Source organism: Opisthocomus hoazin, chromosome 6 (genome assembly GCF_030867145.1).
Source record: "Opisthocomus hoazin isolate bOpiHoa1 chromosome 6, bOpiHoa1.hap1, whole genome shotgun sequence".
In the NCBI taxonomy this organism is placed as follows: Eukaryota; Metazoa; Chordata; class Aves; order Opisthocomiformes; family Opisthocomidae; genus Opisthocomus; species Opisthocomus hoazin.
Window position 1 is genome coordinate 32,242,347 of NC_134419.1, and position 13,972 is coordinate 32,256,318.

At 43.8% G+C, this 13,972-nt stretch overlaps 1 protein-coding gene across 12 annotated transcripts in view; it reads right to left on the reverse strand.

The window, feature by feature from the left end:
- RASAL2 (RAS protein activator like 2) overlaps window positions 1-13,972 on the reverse strand; it is a 193,412-nt gene that overhangs the window by 89,698 nt on the left and 89,742 nt on the right. For 9 of the 12 annotated variants that reach the window (XM_075422580.1, XM_075422579.1, XM_075422581.1 and 6 more), the window contains exon 3: window positions 12,459-12,585. The exons of the other annotated variants lie outside the window; for them this stretch is intronic. In XM_075422580.1, the coding sequence (XP_075278695.1) occupies window positions 12,459-12,585 (127 nt within the window). The remainder of the gene's footprint in view (window positions 1-12,458; window positions 12,586-13,972) is intronic. 12 annotated transcript variants of the gene reach the window in all.

The following is a 13,972-nucleotide window of genomic DNA, read 5'->3' on the forward strand; positions in this document are numbered from 1 at the left end:
TGATCACATTACCACCAAAAGAGGGAGGGAGAAGCGACACAACATGAGGACGGTATTTCAGTGCGGATCCTCTTTTTTCCCCACAAATATCCAGATGGATGGAAGGCAGCACCCACATAGTCAGGACTGTCCCCCCAAGCCCCGGCTGCTGCTGCCCCATGCCAGTGCATGCAGAGCCCAGGGCGGTCGAGGGGTCGGGAATGAAGGTCTGAAGTTGGAAAAAGGGGTGAAGGGAAGGTGGTGGTTTACGTTTCGATGCTCCTAAGTTATTTAAATTGGCAATAAATTAAATTAGTTTTCCCCAAGTCAAGCCTCATTTGCCCATGATGGTGATAGTAAGTGGTTTCCCTGTTGTTCTCTCCACCCATTCATCCTATTTTCTCCCCCCGTTCTCTTGAAGAAGGGGGTGAGAGCGGCTGGGTGGGCAGCCAGCAGCCGGCCAAGTCAACCCACCACCACATGCTTTACCAGGAGACGGAATAAAACATCCCTTCCAGAATTCAGAGCCTCTGAAATCCAACAAAAATCATTCTTTAAATCCTTCCTGTTTGCTCCCGGGTGGAACAGTTAATATCTCACCCTCACTGTCAATGCAAGACCAGCACACTACTCTGACAATGCTCAAAAGCAACCCGTCCCTGGAGTCTCCATTAAGGTTTCCCAGCCTTTAGATCAGCAATCCCCAACACAACCTGCACCCAAAGGATAACGAAGTTGAGCGCAAAAGCAAAGCACTTGTTATTTGCATGACAGCAGTATCTTTGGGTCAGCAATGTTGGTGCTCTAGACTTCCCTGCTACTGGTTTAGCTCCTACACGCCACGTAACAGTGGGAAAAAACCATCGGTGAGGAACAAGCGAGATGACTGGAGCTTTCAACGGTCAGATTGTCACCTAAACTACATCAGACTCGCTGAAAAAAAGGTTGCTAGTCAAGGAAATATAGTTCCATTCAAGATGGGGGGGAGCAGAAAACTCTTTCAGTTCTTCACTGGATAATGCACAAGATCAAGCAGTCTCAAATATGCATCAAGAATTATGAGCTTGTAGCCAAAAGCACTTTACTGGACACCGAGTTAAATCTTAATGGACACTAATCACTGCTAGAACGTAGAGTCCTCTCCGTCTCCAAGGCTTCTTTTGGGAATCGGGGATTTGCTTGCGACACAGAGGTGCCTGTTAGAAGAGTTTCTGATTAACCCCAGCAGAGTTCAACAGCCCACTTTTCCTCTGTGGCTTTATTATTTTTCTTTTAAGTAAATTATCGCTCCACTATGCTGCCGAAACATTTTTTGTCTGTTTTGCAGATGAAAATCATGGTTATAATTCTTTCCTCCCCTTGTGCTATGAAAGAGTGATCACTTACAAAAGGGGTAGCAGGTTAGCAAAACAGCCAGTAAATGCCTGAATAAGTCTACTTTAATACCTACACCACCTCATATATTATGAGCCTTTTTATTTATGCATCGATAAAACGTAGTTCATCCCCAGGAGGTGTGTCGCTGCCCCAGTGAAGTGTAAATATCACAAGATGGCACAGGAAATATCGAAAACTCAGCTTCTGTTATTTATTTTTTAAAAACTCTACTTGTCTACTTCCCAGAGGTACTGTGGAGATTAATTAGCTCATGCTCGTAGACTATTCTGAAGATGCAAGAACATTGCTGCTTGACGGAAAACAAATATCCTGAGGTCTTGCACGGAAAAACCCAATATATAACTGACAATGGATTTCTTGCCCCATTATAGCTTTCTTAGCAAGTTCTGCTTCTAATTAGAAGGAAGAAAATCCCCCAAAACTTTGGATCCTGGGGCAGCAATGTCAAACAGCTCTTCAGCACTTTTTCTGCAGATGTATAAAAGCCTTTCACAGAACACCTTCCGAGACATTTCAGCATGGGCAGCTCAGATGCGCAGATGGAAATCCGCCAAAGGCCGCAACACCAATACATAATGTGAAAACAAAAATACAAAGATTCACAGGTTTCCAGCTCTCTAAAGACAAGATACAGAGCAGCTCACCAATTATTATAGTATGATACCAGCCAACCCTTCTTTCCCATATTCACTTGTTATGAGAATGTCCAACATACAACGATGTGGAGAAAGTGTGCTGAGGAAAGGGGGAGGTGTAAGCAAAGAAAAGACTGATTCAGACTGCCTAGAAACAACACACGAGCAAGGAAAAAAAAAAACCAGAAGTGGCAGTCACATTTTTCAAGTTTCATCAAAATAAAAATTGTGATGGTTATACTACTCAGCGTAGTGTACTTATTTAAAACATATCTATTTCTTTAAAGTTCCTGGAAGCATGACTTGAACGGTCCTCCAGAAGGAGGCCGCTTATTTCCCGCTGTTGTACAGGCTTGTGCATCAAATCCCTTGTGTGTATTTTTCTTGTTTTGAAGTTTGGACTATAACAAGTTTACATAAACACATGAATGCTACAGAAGTGGATGAACTTGTAACACAATGTACGCATAGCTAACATGAGATAGGAAACTTAAGGCTGTGCCTAGGACAGAAAAATGTGCAACCCTAGTGAAATAGTTTTCAAAAGCGAGTCCTGAGCCCTAACTGCGACGCACAAAGGCATACCAGCAGCAGTTCAAGTAACAGTAGCTGTAAGAATGTGAGAGCACAGACTCCAGCGGTGGCACAAGTGGGTAGCAACACAAGCTCCTCTGAAAATCTCGCACAGCCCTCGTTCAAATCTCTGCTGCCTCGGCGCTCCTGTTCCTGTAAGTGCCCTGGCTAGGTCAGAGCTCACACGGTGAGCAGCTTCGTATCACACCCCAGCCGCTCTAACTCCAGGCTGCTACGACGGCTGAGCGCGGCAGTGGAAACAATCTGGCTCGCCTACCGTCGTTAAGCAAAACGCTCCCACCATCTCCTTTGTGTTGGAGCCATCCCATGGCTGCAGGAACATCTGCCAGATCAGGTTCAAAGCTGAGCCATCAACCCAACACGTACGTGAACGTGATTTCGCTGCAGGAAGTCGAACCAATTCACCTGGCAAGCATGCGATAGAACTGGCACCAAGTAGGGTGGTAAAGCAGGGAGACAAGAGTGTGCACCTTCCTGTACAGTGGGGAGAACCTTGTATATTTAATTTCACACGTAATCCAATTTCATAAATATTGACATTGTCAAGTATCAATTTATGCTAAAGAAGTAAACTGATCAGCAACTAATTCCAAACACACCAAAGTCTGAAACAGATTTAATTACATCAGCATTCTTAAATATAGTTCAACAGTTCAAATTAGCTCTAGACACAAGACTTAAGGAAATTCAGGCTGTAGGAAGGAAGGTTAATTTTCCAGTAAGTATTAAGCTGGTTGTTACTGAAGGAAAAAAGGCAAGTATACATGGTTGGATGAAGTGTAATTACTTTCTGCCACAAGATCAAACAACTACAAAAGAGAACCTCCAAAATTTAACAATCCACAGTGAGTTCATGCATGATTTAAGGTAGATTTCTCTACAGAATTTCATAACTAGCTTGTTGTTGTTGAGAAAACTAAGGAAAATGATAGCTTCCTTCATAACAAACTGAGGTTTGGTTAGAACGCTGTCAACAAATCTGCCCCAGATGGTCCAAGAGCTACCAGTTCTTCGCAGTTACCACATTGCACAACATGCTCTACTTATAAAGTGTTCTTTCTGCTCACATAGCAAAATTTTAAAATCTCTAAAGTGACTTTTTGTGTGTGCTGGAAGTAGTCGTCAGGGATACAATAATACATGTCCGAGGGGAAAACCACCCCTAATGGATTATGTGTCCATACTAGAAAGTTAAGATTATGTCTTCATACCTCTGTTAATCCCTGCTCTAAAAAGCTCTAAGATCTAAACAGATAAGACCTGCTTCGTGACGCAACTTGGCTTTCAGCACAGATGATCTGTGTCCAAGGGAATAAAGTTTCAGCAGCATTCACAACCAAATAAAATCCCTTGGCTTCGCTTGCGTTACAGAAGAAGAAGATAGCAGCTTGGCAATTTTCTGTAGACAAATAACTCCAATTGCCCAGGGGGAATGTCACTGAGATCCAGCCATCCTGTTTGTTACATCTAGCCTCCCTGGAGTCAGTTTTAATTTCAAGCAGAGTTGTCTAAATTCTTCATCCTTCCAAGGCAAGCAAATTGCACTGTACATAGTCCAAATTTCAGATCACTTCAGGGCTCTTCTCAAAGTTTCCTAACCTCTTTTGTGGATGCAGGAGACAGCAGGACACTTTTCACACAGTAGCTGTTGCCCTGTGTAGCCTGTTGGTTCTTTAACGATGCCCAGAAGCATCTGTATTTCACAGGAGATTTTTAAAAATGCAACTCACAGTTTGCATGCATTTGCATTTTGGGATAGAACATGAGGGGCAAACAATGCAATCTAAAGACAGTTAAAGTTTCAGAATCTCAACTGATCTCAGAGTAGCTACAATCCCTACTAATCACACCCGACAGTCACAGCACTAGGAGATCGTGACCCAATGCACTAGACAGTAAAGCACCTCCAGGTCAAAAGGAGATAAAAAAAAATCCCCACCCCACTCTTGGGGGTTGCTCAAGTAAACGATAAAGGCAACAGACAGTAATGCATCTGATCCTTTAGAGTCCTGGCTCTGCAGAGAAGAGGATGTGAATCTCTCTCACGTGTGTCCTGTGCATGTACATACAAACACGCTCGTGCAAGTCCACATCGAGCAAATCCAGAGAGCTGCAAACAAGTCAAGTCAGCACATCTGAACCCATCTTCCTGCCAGAGACACTGCTATACAACACACCCCTCAATTTGAGGGCTAACCCCAAAGCTCTATTCCGCAGCCCTGCCATGCATAATAGTTGACAGGAGACAGGTATTTTGCAGATAGCAACATGGCGAAAAAGCAGACAGTGCTATCGGGAAAAGTCATTCAGCAGCACACAGCACAAATCCCTACAGCTGAGATACAGGGGGCTGTAAAGTGCATTTTTTCATCCTCACTTTCTAACAGATATCCTTAGCAGGCAAAGCTGATCGGTGGAAGGTGCAGGGACAGCCCTCTTTTGAGCACACAAGTTTGTTAGAAGTTACATGAAGTCCATTATTTAAAATTCCTGCATCCTTCCTAAGTAAATCTTCACTGAATATGTAAAGCTTGGTGCACTGCAGATTCTGTCATTGACCAGGTCACAAACAGTCTCTCTTCTTCCAGAACAGACTGTCTCCCTCTCCTCCCCCCCCAGAGTAGTAACCCTTTTCAGGTATTTATCCTAAACCGTAGCGCACAAGGATGGTAATTACATGGTGAGCACAGAGTAAATCTATTTATTTTTTCATCACAAAGTACTCATTCCAATTGTAATACACAGAAAGCAGGGCTCGGCTTTGATTGTTTTAGTTGCAAACAACCTTGTCTTAGAACCAGCAGTTACTGAAATAACGCTAGAAATCTTTCTGGCTAATGGCTGTTGTCTCCTGCCAAGTTTTTACCTGAAGGAAGAACACAGGCTGTGCATTTTCTTGGTGCAATCATCCCCGTGTAGGAGGGCTCAGCAGCATCTTGCAGAGCTGTTGTAAGAGGTACATAGCAGGCAGCGATGAAACCAGGCGTCACTTAACTCGTCTGCTGTTGCTCACTCCATTTCCAAGCCTCTGGACACAACCTTTGAAAACCGTCCAGAGGCAGGATTTCTGCACAGCTAACTGGTCACCTGATGGCAATGCACTACAGATCTGGCACCAAAACAGACCGGTGCTTCATTTTTATCACCCCTTCCCTTGTCTGCGTGATCAGAGAATTTTCTGAATTCAGTGGGATATTTACTGAAAAAATGAGCTTGAAGGAATGCAAAGGGGGGGATCACTAAGATCTATCAACTGTGCAGCTAAGCCAGAGGATCACGAAGTTAAAAGTAATGCTTGAAGCTTGAAATTCCATCTCCACCAAATTTCAAAACTGTACATGAAGTTCACCACAGTACAGAAGATATACTTTATTGATTAGCTCTGAAGCATTATCCTGAAGTTGTTCATAGAGATCTAAAATCAGATTTAGCAGCCTCAGTATTTCTGAAAAAGGTAACGATAGCTGCAGTTGCGTTGAAACTCAGCCCTCTGACTTTTGTGCTTAACTTGAGGAAATTCAGGTTTGAAAAAATCCAACTTGGGTGATTTACCACTCTGCTAGAATTCCAGATTAGATGCCCACTATATAATAGTTCTGTGATCAGGAAAGTAAGGGTGCCTAGTTTCCTATCTATTTGCATTTCAGTACTTATCTCCCAACCAGAGCACATACCACCGTACCGTTTTCATCAGAAGTTGTTCTGTCTCCTTCCCATACGATCCCTAAGCCATGCATTTTTATGAAAGCTGTAGGAGCATAGTACCTCCGAGACCTTTATCTCTCTTTCAAATTCACTACTTGTCGGGAAACACAAATTATTGGAGAAAGGAGGAGATGCAGATACAGCATCAGTTTTGCTCCATTCAAGGAACAACCAGAGAGGTGTCTGCAGCAGCTGAGTTAGAGTTGCTTTATGACAACAGGCAGATACACATCCTAGGAAGAGAAAGTCAAAAAGAGACAGAAAGCAAAACAGAGAACCAGTCAAACACTGGTTGTAAGGAACCCCTGGAGGTTAACGAGTCCCATTTCCCACCCAGAGCAGGGCCTTGCCAACACCTGATAAGGTCAGCTGTGACTTTACGCAGCTGAGCCATGAAAGTCTTGAAGGATGAAGTTTCTACAACCTTGCTGGGCAACCAGTTTTAGAGCTGCACTACCCCCCTGGTGCCAAACTTTCTCTTAATCTCTCAATCTGAACCTGCCAAAGTGCAGCTTGTGGCCATTCCCCCTTGTTCTATCACCTACCACAACTGAGAAGGGTTTGGCTTCGTTACCGCTAACTCTCTCTCAAGTAGCCACAGACTATCAGATCAACCCCTCAGCCTCCTTTTTTGCCAGCCTAGACAAGCCCAGCTCTCTCAGCCTCTTTTCACAGGTCGCATACTCCTAAACAAAATGACCTTGGCAGATCTCTGCTGGATCGTCTTGCAGATTCTCAACATCCTTCTTCAAGTGGTGGGCCCAGCACAGGACCCAGTATCCCAGTACGTCAGCAGCGCTGAGCCCAGGACATTAGCACAACTGGTCTTCCATTGCCATGTCAGCAGTTGCAAAGGCAATCCTTAGACACTCAAGAGAACGGCAGCTCATCAGGGCACGGGAGATTCCTCCCAAGGAGGAGGAACAGATGATAACAGTAGGTTGTGTGGATGCAACTGTACCAACGGATGGAGAGAAGAGCTGCAGAGCCAAGATGGGAGTCAGCAGCTGAGTAACAGCTAGCTATGCTCTACAGAGAGGGCTAAGGCATTAATGACCAGTTGGTTCTCTGATGAAGATGACTCCAGCACAGAAATTTGGCAGATGAGGTAGAGAGCCGTGCACAGGTGAACAGCCATTGACAGGCAGCAGACACTGTATATGCAGAGCTGGTTGTGTAGAAGCTCCTAAAAGGTGTAAGGCTTGCTTACCTTGTCCCCAGTCTTGGTAACTATTCTCTCTCTAGCCAAGAAACTGGAATATATTTCCAGGGAAAAAAGAAGAAAATAAAATACAGAGGAAAAAAAAGAAAACAAAACAAAAAAGAAAAGAAAACAAAACAAAAAAGAAAAGAAAACAAAACAAAAAAGAAAAGAAAACAAAAGAAAAAAGAAAAGAAAACAAAAGAAAAAAGAAAACAAACAAAAAAGAAAACAAACAAAAAAGAAGAGAAAACAAACAAAAAAGAAAACAAAAAAGAAAAGAAAACAAACAAAAAAGAAAAGAAAAAAGGCAGCTGCTTTAACTGAGTGGTTCCAGACACTTTTGTCAGCAACAACGGTAGTGTAAGGAGTTCCTGCCTCCTCTCCTCTCACCTCAGAGTCACTCCACCAGAGCTCCTCATGTACCTGCCACGTTAATATTGTTTAGAACAATAAGATCAGCGAAGGCAACAACCAGCAAGCACACTAGCGTTTAGTGTGGGTAGAGGGTACCAAACTTTGTTTTCCCGTTGATCAGACCAAGTGACTGGACACAAAAGAAAATTTCTCAATGCTGGTGACTCAAGGTGAGGACGAAATGAAAATTACAAGTGTATCTTCTCCTCCGACCTGCTTTCAGCAATCTTTTCTCAAGAGATGAGAAACCTTCGGCAGCCATAGATGCGACTGAGAAAAGACAGGGTTAACATGTTTCAGCACATGAAACAGTCTTCATTTCATTCTCAGATGACTTCATCTCCAAATACAAAAACAAAATCCATTTGCATCAACGCGAGCCTTTCTAAGCATCAGAGAATCTCAGAAAACTCTCTCCCTGATGCTGCTCTTTTTCTGATAAAAACAAATAACTCAATTTCCTCACTTTCAGTCTCTCCTGATCTTTTCACATACGCAGGCAAAAAATCTCTTATTAATGCCACCAAGAGGCACCCAGATGCCAAAATCCAAACTTTAGCCACGTATTCTCCTTCACAACTCTCACTCAGTGAGAGCAGGTGGTGAGAAGGAAGCGGAGTGAGAGAGGAGAGGATTATTTTCGGAAAGGAAGCAGTAACTGTTACTCGTCTGTCAAACAGCATGAATGGTGGAAATCTGAATCACGCTTTTACTGTATGAATGGTTAATTCCAATACGCTATTATAAACAACGATCCTTCACAAAGGATGTGATCGCCCCGACAGGAAAAAATACACCTGATAGAAGAGGAGGAGGATCTGAAGCAGAAACGGAGGCAATACAGAGATGGACCAGCTTAGGTTTTCTTCACCTTACCTCCTCCTATAACGTTTAGGTGCTGGTCTCCAGGGCCTGTATCACCCTTCATAACAGAATTAACCCACTGAAAGTAACACTTGAAAGAAGAAGGAAAGAGGCTGTCAAGCTGGAGTTAGGTAGAAATTACAGCTGCATTTTTAGCTTCCCTGAACGGAAGCACCTCTGACTAAGTGCTGCCAAGATGAGATCCTAGCAAGTAAATGACGTATTTCGAGTGTGCCTGTTCATTCACAGACAGGTATTACTACAATGACACAGATTACATACCAAGGAAACTTGATGGCATATATCTTAACGGAGAACCAGACAGCTTGCTGACACAAGTCCATGTACAATGTGCCTTCCAGAAGGGAATTAACAATTTCAACATTAGAAACAACCTCCCCACCGCCTGCAAGCAGAGGGCAAGCTCCTAAGCTAGCAGTAGACAGCAACTGTCCTCCAGAGTTGCAGTTTTTAAATGATCTTACTATTTTTCACTGTTTAAACAAGTTACTTTCTATCTTGTGTTTTATCTCTGTGTCTGCCCCTCCGGCTCTCATTCCAGGGTGACTAGTGGTTTCTGCCTGCACAGAAGGGATGGCTCAGCTGCTCCTCCAGCAGCTGCTGAACCAGCACAAATTACAGCTTACTGTACTGAAGTATGTGGAAATTGGTGTCTATCTTAGGACGTGGGGCTGTAAACCACGGTGGTTCAGCAGCTGCCTCACCAACAGCTGAGCCAACCCTGCAGCAAGGGTAAAAATGAGAAAGACAGCAAGAATGACTACAACAGCCCTTGGGTAAAGCACACTTGACTTAATGTTGACCTTTGGCAAGCGACACATCTCTTGCTTCAGCTTTTCAGCTGTAACGTGGGTAGTTTCTCTCCCACACACTTCCTAGGAACCGTGGTACAAGGATGTGTTCACAATGCTATAAAGAATGCCATAAAAATTTGCAGAATGGGTACTACTGCTGGTTATGCAGAGCCCCTGAAGAACACATGCCGTTCCAGTTGCTCCATTAACAAAAAGATTGACCTCGTACAATACTCTTGGTGTTTCATAGAAGGTGTAACTGTAGTGCTACAGATGAAAAAGAGTTCCATCCCCTGATTTTCTCTTTTTTTGTTAAAAAAAAAAATAAAAAAAATATCAATCAATCAATCCTAAGAGAGATGTGGCAACCTTACTTAGGGAAAAAAGCAAATGCCATTGCTATGCCTTAACCTCTGCTCTAGAGCCAGCCCTAAGGAGCTCTTCTGCAAGGAGTAATTGCAGATATCATCACAAGATGCAACGCCTGCTGTTGCTATGTTATGCACATGCTTCCCTAGGACAAGCTAGATATTCTTATCAGCCCTGCATAGCAATTTCTCTGCTAGATATTTTAGCTGCCTCTGCTGCGCTTTTCAGCTTTTGGTGTCCATTCCAAAGCTATTTTAGCCCAGTTGTTATCTGTACTGCTGGTGATATATTCTGGCTGCCACCATCCGTTTCTTTCTCTTTATAAAGATGTTCAATGGCTTCCTTCACAGGTTTGTCCTCTGCCTCAACATCTTGACACAAAGCTATTCCCACTGCTTGCTATCAACCCACTTGTTTCCATTAGCAGGAATTCTGTAATCATGATAAGAGACATTTCTATCAGGATGTGAAAACAAGGGAACTACCTAGGGTGCTGCAATCAGAGATTATATATAACCTTCCCTCCCACTTACCCTCATCCTTCCTCACAGCATGGGCACTGCTCAATTTTTCTCCAGCGCACGTCTTTCTTCTTCCCCTCCCACGGCATGCCCCCTTCCCTTAGCTACGCACTTTGTGACGTCTATATTCACTACAGTTGCCGCTCTCACATGGGGAAGACCATGTGGATACGAGTTTCTCTTGTACTTTTAACACATTCTTGTCAGGCATACATCAAGTAGAACATGACAAGATGCCTCATGCATCTTAAATTGTAGTAAAATACATAGTAAGGCGTATACCCAAATAGCACAGTCATCCATTCGGTACGGCAATTCCAAGAAAAATGAGGAAAGTTACACTGAAAAATGTAACACTGGGATTTCCAGCTATTCAGATGCTCAGTGATGTCTAGAAATTCTTCTGTTTTTTTGCACAAGGTATAGGAAAAGAAGCCATTTAAATCCTAGATTTTAAAGGTCTTTCTAGCTTGCAAAGCTGCAAACAGTATGCATTGCCTAGCACAGACTGGCTGCAATATGATTCTTCATTCATCTTGCTAGCCACACTCCTGGAATAAGTACTTTGCCTATAACACTGTGTAAATGTGTTTAATACTGGTTTTAGTCCCGAACAAGAATGAATGTTTCTTCATATGGCAAAACAAAACGATCACTTAGAGCTGCGTTTGAAACGCCACAAACGAATCCAGTACAGGTTCTGTTTATGCCACTCATCTCCAAATGTTTCGCAGTTTTCCCTCCTAAATCCCTGCCCTGCCCCATTTCTTTTCAGATTTGTAATCCAGGAGTCAAAAAAATCTCAAAAAAGAACCCTATCTGGAAGGAATAGTGAAGTAGTGCTATTGGTAAACACAAATAAAGCAGTACTACAGTTGCAACGTGTTAATTAACTATCTAGAAGAGTGGGATTTTAATGACATGTGCAATATACTCACAGAATAAAATTCCTTGGCATAGAAAACAGCAGAGCCTGTGAAATGAAAAACACCTTACCTGCTCTTCACCCCTGGTAACGATGTTATCAAGGCTGCTTTACAGTCTAGAGATGCAGGTTACTTTTTTCCTCATAGCTCATTCTCTCCCAGGATTGATATATATATTTTTTTTTCCACAGCTGAACTAAGGAAGAATTGCTGCTAGATCCCATCAGGCTATGCAAGGAAAGTTTCTTGCATAACTGAGAATAGAAAGAAGAGTTCACTCGTGTGTGGTTGCTGCCTCCCTTCACTCTTCCCTTCTTCTGGGAAGAGTTGGAATGATGCTTTTTATGCAACCACAGGTGGGGTGGAATAAAGAGGGGGTGCTGGGCCAAATCTGGACTTGGGAAACTACTGCAACAGAGCATTAGTCTGTGATTTTTAATACCTGCTCTTTCTTCTGCTTCCCCTAGATTTCAACAAGTATAATTATAGCCAACAGCAGCAGGCAGTCGGCTGGTTCTTTTAGGAACTGCACCCTGAACAGGCATGAGGTAAGTCATAGAAAAACTTGTTACAAAAATATGAAGCAAAAAGAAATTCTAGAAAGACTCAAAGTAAAGGTAAAACATAACCATGTAACAGTTCCAAAAACCAGCGGGGACCACTCACAGCTATCTGCAAAAGTTGCATTCCTATTGACCTGCTTTCAGCAGCTCACGGTTGTAAATCCCAGGACTGTCTAGTAACCTTACAAACCCAGCTACAAACCTCTCGGTGTGCAGCAACAGCCCAACTTCTCTGGTACCCCGTAACAACCTCACTGACGACTGGATAAATCCTGGTGCTTGGAAGTCATTTTGCTGGCAGGCATTCCCAAACAACGCCACGGTGGCATGACCTCCACCACCACATAGCTGCGACGGTACCCACCTCCACAGGCTCCTTCACAAGGATGCTGCCCGGGAAAGCAGTGCCCGCCGATACAGCTTGCAGCTATAAATTAAAATCAATTTACTGCAGCCAAGGTTGCCACTTACCAAGTTTGGCGGCCCCCTCCTGCGGGTACTCGGGGAATTGGCCCTCGGAGGGGACGCTCACCGTCCGGCGCAGGCAGCGCCCTTTGGCAGCATCCGCCTGCGGCTCCTGGACCCCATCGACAGGCACCTGCATAAAAAGGATGTCGACAGCTTTTTATTTGCCACTGGGCCATGCCGTTAATATGCCATCTTGATAAGAACTTACTTTTCTACTCATCCGGTAATAACTTTCAGCTGCAGTTCGGCAGGCTCACTGGGAAAGCACTGCAGTGGTGAGGAGCATCGCTGCACACACTCCAGACCCATCTGACTAACGAGGCAGCCCTGCCTTTCGAAACTGGCTCTCCAGTGCCGGACCCATTGCCACCCAGCCTCGCCCGCTTCCATGCTGGGAGAGACAGGCCGAGGCTGCTGGTCAGATGGCTACGTGCGAAACTTTTCAGATTTCAAAAGCATTTTTGCAATCTCTGCACAAATTCAGTGATCAGCTATAGCACGTCACAGAAACAGACATCTGGTTAGTTGTATTAGGCACATGGAGAAAGTGGATACCTTCTATGATTAAGTCAAACTCATCCCAAAAATGGGACCTCGAAGGCTGTATGAAAGGCGTGGGGTTCTCACTATTTCATAATAATAAAATTCTGCACGCTAATTCTCTTTAAAAGTAACGAATGTATAAAGATCTTGTCCCTCTTCAAAGGTTCTGGAAGAACTTGAACCCTCAGGGTTTGCTGCCCCGCTAACCTTGCTTTTAAACACCTGCCTGGACAACTACATTTTGCTAGAGAAGTGCTTATGTTGGAAAAAAAGTGGTAGATTATGCTACCTATCACCATATCTGCAGGGCATTTAGACAACAGCCAAGACCTCTAAAAGCGCTTAAGTGATACAGTCTTTTTGTCCAACAGCACGAACGTCTGGAAACAAGAAATGATCCTGATGTACTCCTAATCCAGTCCCAGAAAAACGTACAAAGGGATGCGGAGGATAAGGAAGAGAACCCAAACACTTTATGAATTTCTACGCACACCTTTTGCATCCCGATTTTGTTTACATGATCAGCACGGGTTAATTCAAGCATCAGTTGCCTTGCATACAGAAAGGTAGACAGATAAAAACTTCAACCGGCTAGCTGCTTGCCAGAGGTGTGACTCAAATAGCCCAGCCCTCAGAAGATACTCTTCCACCAGCGAGAGGCCATTGCTTCTAGCAGGATGAAGACATCCTTCACTCTGCCCTTCTGAAGAACATACACATTGTTCTGACGACGTTCAAAAGACACCAAAGAAGACACCAAAGATCCTTCAAGCTGGTGGAAGGCTGGTCACCAAAGACTGCATGGGAGACTGTCTTCGGAACCAAACTAAACAGGTCCATGGCTGGTCACCAAAGACTGCATGGGAGACTGTTTTCGGAACCAAACCAAACAGGTCCATGGCTGGTCACCAAAGACTGCATGGGAGACTGTCTTTGGAACCAAACTAAACAGGTCCATGGTAACCATTGTTTCC